Source organism: Nilaparvata lugens, chromosome 2 (assembly GCF_014356525.2).
Source record: "Nilaparvata lugens isolate BPH chromosome 2, ASM1435652v1, whole genome shotgun sequence".
In the NCBI taxonomy this organism is placed as follows: domain Eukaryota; kingdom Metazoa; phylum Arthropoda; class Insecta; order Hemiptera; family Delphacidae; genus Nilaparvata; species Nilaparvata lugens.
In genome coordinates this window covers 47,651,365-47,659,601 of record NC_052505.1, presented here as the reverse complement: position 1 = coordinate 47,659,601, position 8,237 = coordinate 47,651,365, and the positions used below count along the sequence as shown (strand labels likewise).

The window sequence follows — 8,237 nt, the reverse complement described above, 5'->3', positions numbered from 1 at the left end:
GAGTAATGTCATTGTCATGTAGTTCTACAACATGACACACAACCAAATTGAACTAATCAGGTCAGTACAACATAGATACAGGATGATAATAATAATAATAATAGTACCGGTATATTTATCATTATACTGGATGACAAATGTGATAGAACTGTATTTCGTGAGTCACTGAATAGAATGACGATGAACTGTGTTGACCACCAAAGTGAGAGTCATTTTAAACTGTCACAATGAATTATGAATAGAATCAGTACTTCCAATTCGAAATAGGCCGATAGTTTGGAGTGAATCTAGCCACCCGTTATTCCTGTTATCGCATTTGTCCATCCCCAACAAGTCCATCAACATTCGAAGGTGAATTGATTAAACTGGCATTGATTAGACAACCATTTCTGAGATTGTGGCCAGTGCAACAGTGGTGAGGTGAATGGTGTTGTCTATATTGATCAGAAAACTATTTCTCCATTTCATTTAAGCTGAGACTGAACTTAAACTATATTTATATTAAAGCTCACATTGAGAATACGAAAAAATCTGGAAGGAAAATAACACTGGATTTTGCAATCCAGTCTTGTATCAGTTACATTATCGAGGTAAGATTGATATTTTCCTATAGTTTTTAACATCTTAACTACTCGTGATATAGGCATATTGAAAACTTAATAATTGTTGTTATTCCTTATATTATATTTCAACTTGATTTTCGCATTCCTCACTCATCAATAGTCTACAACCATCTATTTATTCAGGGGTCACCCCAAAAGCTCTATGACACCCTCGCAAAAAACCGTCGTCATACGGTTAATTAAACACCACACTACTGACCTTTTTCTGAATCATCTTTTTGACCTTATTTAAAAATTTAAGTAATTTTAATAAATCTGCGTCCTCCCCTAACCTGTGGGCACCCCTAATGCATTCATATTCTGTAAGAAACAGATTTGAAACAGCAAAATTTATATGAAATAGTAATTCGAATCAATAGAAAGTTGGATTACTTAATGTACGCATATATTTGGGTATCTTATTTCAGAATCTGACCGATCGAATATTATTTTTGAGTAGTCGATTAAATATGAAATCATTGAGATTGTTCGAGTTCTAATGAGTACACAATTCATACCACATAATACTGAAGGTGTATTCATTTAACATTTATTATTTGATAGCTCTACTCAATTCCATTCATGTAGATAGATAAGAATTAGACATTTAGATCATTCATGTAATCTACTTCCATTCTCTTGAAAATAGAAATTTCACTAGCATAATATATCCCAATATAATACAGTATATTATCACATTTGTCTCTGTATACAGAGTGAGTCATATGTATGGGAACCCTTCAATAAGTTGGAGACTGTTGTAGATAATTATAATACTGTAACTTTAAGGATAAGTTAGTTGTCAAATACTCTACGTACCTTTTGACGTACAACAGAATTTCAACCCCTCATAAGGGGGTGACTTGGGGGTTGTAACTCAAATATTTTGAATGTGAACACCCATTGTGTGATACATTATTTTAAAAACCATTTCAAAACGAGAAAGATGACACCAATAAAAATATGTTCTATGATACTTGTATCCGAAATGGCGGCTGACGGAACTTCATCAATCATTCCTTTAAAAACTAAAACTTCAATCAGCCACCATATTGGATAGAAGTATCATAGTACATTTTTATTGATGTAATCTTTCTTGTTCCAGGAAGGCCTTAAAAAATAATGATGTACCACACGATGGGTGTTAACATTTAAAATATTCGAGTTACAACCCCTCATTTCCTTAAAAACTGAAACTTCAATCAGCTGCCATTTTGGATACAAGTATCATAGAATATTCAATTGATGTTATGTTATCAACCCCTTATGAGGGGTTGAAATTCAGGTGTACGTCAAAAGGTAAAGTATTTGACCAATAACGTATCCTGCAAGTTACAGTATTATATATACAACAGTCTCCAATTTATTGAAGGGTTCCCATACTTACGACTCACTCTGTATAATAATAATAATAGTGATTCCAAACTTGAGTTACGATTGTTGTTATTCGAATATTCCAATCCACTAAAATCAACTATAAAGTTTCTGAAGTAATGGGAAAGAATTTAATTCATTATGATCAAGAACTAATTGCTATATTTATAGTCTGCTATAAATAATGCTCAGAGATCATTACCGAAATAAGAAAGGTGCTCAATATTATTATAGAAATACAAAATTGATGAGCGCCTAGCTCAATGTTGTAGATATTGATGAACTCAAATATACTGGTATTAAGTAGGAAGAAAATCTATCTGAGATAAAAAGTTAATTTTTAAAACGTTTCTCACTTCCAATTCTACTTCACCATTTTCTATGCCTTATGGATAAGACGGTTAGAGATAAGTGAGAATCAGATTCCCATATTTTTAGGGATAAGGGAAAGTCTTTCTAGAATGACAAACTCTTCCTCGATGTTCTCAGATGACGGAGTTCTTCAATTGACTTTGTCAATCATTTCGTCATACTTTCAAACTATACTCTGGATTGAATAAAATTCTTTCAATATTCTATTTTACAGAAATAATAAGAGATGATGAAAATCATAACAGTTTGCATTTGCGTGATGCTCATCAGTGCTGCAATGGCGGCTCCTCCGCGGCAGGTGAGTCCATATTAAAGTGCTGATAATGTGTCGATTGAATAAAAGCTAGCAATGAAGAGCTACATTGCTAATGAAGAGTAGCCTTAAAAACTTACCACTTTTTCAATGACTGTAATTCAAATACATTTCAACATAACTCTTACTTTTTACATTTATGAGTTTTTCAATCGTCAAATTTCAGAAAACGACATGATTAACTACAGTTATACTGTGATGAGCTACAAACAAAAACCCAAAGCTGAATCACGCCCCTATAATGTAACGTGGGGGCTGAAGCACTGGTGCCAGTACAGTCTCCACGTTTTCTCCAATAACCGCCGCATGTGTATTCATAACGCGATGGGCTACTGCATTTGAGACAACAGAGAGGAGAGATTTTTAATTATGCATAGCCTACTGTATTAGTAACTCCAGGCAGGTGGTAATCGTACTTGGGTGGTAACTGAAGAATTTTCTGACGTGATTCGAGGGTTAGGTTTTTTTCGAATAATGAAGTGGAATAATTATTCCAAAACTGAGAACGGGAGGATGAAGGCTGTCGCTCACAAAGATGGAATGCTATACTATAACTTATTAATTGAAAATTTGTCAAAGCACAGTCCTTCAGAAGTGATGAAAATAATTTATTCCATGATACCAAATTCTCAATTCTAATAATTCTTGAAGAGCCATCTAACTCAGTTTGCGCCTGTGTTAAACCACTAGTTTTCTTATACGAGTATTCATATTGCTAAGAATTGCTCCGCGTTTTGTGAAGAGTTTTGTTTTCTATGACGATAACTGACTGTAAACTTTTTTCTTTGAAACTCCAATTCAGAGAAACTATTAACATTTGTTGTTCATTCAATCGCGGACAATAAAAGAGCAAAGACAGTCTAGTCTCAAAAATGCTCATTTTTCCCTTCGAAAGTTGAGAACAATCTCAATTATTATTTGTAACATTCAACGTAGATTGCTATAGATTCTGTCCCTTGATCTCGTAGATTTGATTTGCTTCAATAAAAGAAAACGAAAACACTGAAATTACAGTGAGGTTCACTTCAGGCTTTCAGCATTCTCCACTCATGAGAGACATCAATGCTTCTCATTCAACTAATGCTATTTCAAGTAAATTTCACTTCATATCATGCATAATTATTATAGAAATGAGTTGCTATAGAAATTGAATTTTGCATCAATTATACATATCCATATACTGTTCTTGATAACTCAAATTGATAAAGCCATTTGGAATAGTATAAGAAATCGAATTAAAATTAATTTAGTGACATAATTGATTACTACATAAGCACCATCAATTTGATTCCAATGATATCATGGTCTTGAAAGTTGAATTATGAGTTACTCAAGTCGAGAAACTTCTTCTAGATTTTTAAACAATCGCTCTCTGATTATTTCCCACTGAAAAATAATTAGAGCATTGATATTTGTATTTGGCTGCATCGGAAACTTGATGTTTCTATAGACACATCTAATAGGCCTAATTATTATTAAACGAAAATCCCAATTAAATGCTGTAAATCACCCCGAAGACTTCTGCTACCTCAAATATTGACAACAGGGTAAACAGCTATATGGCAATTTGATGAGCGCTTCTTTACCGTACAAAAATTATTTGTCTATACTTTAATTTTATTCCTCAGTTTCTATATTTTATAAATAAAAGTCTATACTTGGTGTAAGGGTGAGCTGTCCTGACCGTCAATTGGGAGGTATTGGTTTCCCGGGCTAACAAATAATCTTTGTAGAGTAGCGCTCATCGAATTTCCATATAACTGTTTACCCTGTTGTCAATATTTGAACATTTAAGTCTTCGGGGTGATTTACAGCATTTAGTTGGGATTTTCGTTTCATAAATAATAATTATTAATTGTAAGAATAAGACTTTGATATTGTCAATACCAGCACTTTTATTCATTCGAAAATTAATTCATAATTCAGAACCAGGTTTCATGGTAATACCTACCACATCTTCAGCTGAACTTTAGTGAGGTCCACGTTATAATGGCAGTGGATAAAGATAGAAGAATAGCGATGCCGATTCTCTGCATTAATTAATTATATTTGTACACTGTCAAAAACATAATTGGCATCGTTGTGGACCTAGAAAAGGATAGTACCACCAGCTTTGTCGAATGATAGACTAGGATAGCAAAACCAAAGTTGATCAAATACTGTCATTAAAACGTGGACCTCACTATAGTTCAGCTGAAGGGTAGGTATTACTATGAAACCTGATTCTGAATTATGAATTAATTTTCGAATGAATAAAAGTGCTGGTATTGACAATATCAAAGTCTTATTCTTTCAATTATGGAGAAATACCACAACATCTCATACCTTCTTCTTCATGACCCTCTTCCCATTATTTGGGGTCGGCTCTCCTAACACGCAGTCACCAGATCCTGCGACCTTGGGTCGTCTCATGTACCAGGTCCAATTTCTCCATATTCTTATGGACTAGCGTCCATATACACAACATCTCATACCATACAATCAAATTATTAATTAATTATTAATATTGATTTAGCATTTGAACAAATGCAACTTCCAATATTTATTTCAATCTGTAGAGACTTTTAACTTATAAAGTAGGCATTGGCTTGCTATTCTTGTTTTCCATTGAACAAAGCAGATAGTAGCTACAATCCTTTTCAATTACGCACTGTTGCCAAATCATTTATAGGCTACGAAGAAATTAACTTAAGTACCAGAATATCAACCAAAACCTAAATACATTTAGATAAATATTACATCTCAATTATGAAAATTCATTATTAGCTCGAAAAAATTTTTTTCTTGGTGAATTCCATATATGTGACAATAGATCATCAACAGGAATCAACCATTAAAATTATAAAATACGGTACATACCGGGATGACTAGAATCATTGAATCTTCTTGAGAAAATGAGGGAAAAACAAAATCGGCAACTATATTGTCCTAACATTTCCACTGTCTTTATAACATGAATCTCACTATATGTTCTGTTTTCATCATTAACATTACAAAAAAAATATAACTATTAAATTTGTTTGCAGGTGAAACGATCTCCTGTTGCCAAACCACATTCCAGTGAGGAGTTCTACAGTTGGGGTGAGCATCGTCCACACTATGGTCACTATGGTCACTATGATCATCATGGACCTTTTGGATATCACGAACACTACCACGGACACGGACACGGCTACCATGACGGATTCTATCCAAACTATTACGGCGGACACCATGGACACAGCCCTGGTTTGGGCTTCGGCATTGGATTCCATTTTTGATCATCCTGATCTCGGAAAAATAGGGGAAATCAGCCGTGTCTCTTAATTTATCCAATAGGTCAATTATTTATTTTGTGAATATCATCGGATATATTGAATGCAGATAAAAAAATTGTTTAAATTATGAAGTTGAGACTGAAATTGGATCAAAATTTACATGATGCGTGATCAAACTGCTTAATAATTATTTGATTACTGCTATCAGTTTAATCTATTCTGAAAGAGGAATATTAATGAAATGTTATAATCATTCAGAAGAACATTAAAGACGTAGCAAAAGAGTCTGCTAATCATTGATTAATTTCAAAATTGACTTCTAATATGAGAAATAAAGTCTGACATTTAACTCGATAGATTGTAAATGTGACGAACAATATAACAATGAAAATACTGTATATTAAAGATTATTGTATGATTCATGGCATTGTCCATATTCATGTTTCCACCCCTTTCAATCATTCTCCACTATAAAAATAAAATAGCTTTCGACTCACGGAAGCAGACCTGTATTTCTTATGCTTTTACATTAAGTTTTTCAGTTGTTTTTCGGTAAGTTTTTCACTAGTTTTAAACTTTTGTTGGATTTTGGTTCACAACCAGTATAAGAAATAGTATATTTCGCACCTAGAGCAGAAAATGAGATTTTTCCGGCTCGAAATCGGTTTTCGGCTCGGAAAAGATTGAGAACCGGAAAAACATTTTTGCCCGTGGTGTGAACGATATTTTTTGCCACACTACAGGTATTGCTGACGAAATAAATGAAGAATACAAAATAAAGAATACTTGTTATCATACCTATCTCTTGATTTTAGTGGTAGAAGATTTGCAGTCAGGATTTCAGATTCTTTTAAAATTTCACTTGGAATATCACGGGCGTCGTCATCTTCAAGCATTTTTGAAAATTTGGAATGCGCTAATCAACAATAAATAATTGAATAAAAATGTTAGCGAAGCGAATGATGAATTAGTTTGATTCGAAACTTGAACTGAAATCATGGAGACTTTGTTGAAGAGAGAGGACATTCGCCCGATCTAGCAGATGACTTATTAACTACGGACTTCCATGTTAGCGGCTAGAAAGAGTACGTTTTCCGGTCTAGGCCGGAAAGAAACCCTTTTCTGACATCAGACGAGAGTCGTCTGCAAACAAGGTCTTTCAGATCTACGTAGGGACTGGAAAACAGCTGCTTTCTGTGCAGTGTGGCGAAAATAATAATATCGTTCAACCAGAGATGAACCTTGATCGAAGTTTGTGCAATTGGCACCCAGCGAATTGTAAGTTTTTTAGCATATCATTAATTGATGCATATTAAGCGAATCAATTTGAATGTTAGTCAACACTACCAGTAGAATAGGCATTGTGTTTTGATTTTTAAAATTTTACATCTCTGAACAGAGTGTTCAAGGTAGTTGATAACCTGGCAATATTCATTGGAGATTATCATATCTGTGAACATTAAGCACTTGTGGTAGGTAGGCTATCAATTACATTGGACAATGAAGGTGGGTAGATTCATTGATGAGGATAAGAGTAGAAAGCTCTCGATTCACTCCAAACGTGAATTTCAATTGATTGATCTGGTTTTGAAACCTTTTTATTGACCAAATACGTTACTTGAGATTTGAACGTTAGTTATAACGTTGTGCTGAAAAATTAGGTGGTTAATAATAATCCAAAATTATGTTTATTGTTTTACATTCACAATATAGAGAGAATAACTTATGCAAAAGTATTATTGAACGATATTCTATACACATTTCTCGATATACCTTCGACTTGTAAGGTATTTGAAAGCTATTCTAGAATAACTTGAAAATGGTTCATGATCAAAAATAACCATGGACAACTTACAGTAGGAGCAGGGGTGCCCACAAGGGGGGGGCATGGCGCAATTTGCGCCATCAACATTTTTGGGGGGGCATGATTTTTTTATATTTTATGTCAACATTTTGAATCATGGCTAAAAAATCAAGGTATTGAATAGAGATATCCTAATGTAGTTAATTTTAATACTTTTTCCCACCTTTACAATGTTATATTCTGCAAAGTGTAACTCAATATAAAGCATAAAAAATACAATTGATAATAATATGTTGTATGCAGGAATTTTAGTAATTTTAAGCCTATGAGTTTGAAGGTAAATCTTTGAAAAAAATTAATTATAACTTCATCATCCACTATTATTCTGATTTCCTTTGCTTGATTTTAATTTTTAATGGTCCTGTTTTTGAGTTTCCTTGCTGTTGCAACCTAATTTTCTTAAAAGCACAATGATAAGTTAAATTGTAATGTACATTTTAATCTAATAATTATTT

The 8,237-nt window shown here is 33.4% G+C and overlaps 1 protein-coding gene across 1 annotated transcript; it reads left to right on the top strand.

Annotated features, from left to right (window-relative positions):
• Positions 1-251: 251 nt before the first annotated feature.
• On the top strand, positions 252-6,340 carry LOC111056020 (histidine-rich glycoprotein). The gene is made up of 3 exons (XM_022343334.2): positions 252-590; positions 2,563-2,646; positions 5,688-6,340. Exons 2-3 carry the CDS (start codon positions 2,575-2,577, stop codon positions 5,919-5,921), a joined length of 306 nt encoding a protein of 101 aa, XP_022199026.1. The 5' UTR covers positions 252-590; positions 2,563-2,574; the 3' UTR covers positions 5,922-6,340.
• The last annotated feature ends 1,897 nt before the right edge of the window (positions 6,341-8,237 follow it).

Bases quoted from the DNA above. Each gene is read 5' to 3' on its own strand.
- LOC111056020 (XM_022343334.2), top strand. From the start codon at position 2,575: ATGATGAAAATCATAACAGTTTGCATTTGCGTGATGCTCATCAGTGCT. The intron at 2,647-5,687 runs GTGAGTCCATAT...ATTTGTTTGCAG, and splicing joins TGGCGGCTCCTCCGCGGCAG to GTGAAACGATCTCCTGTTGC.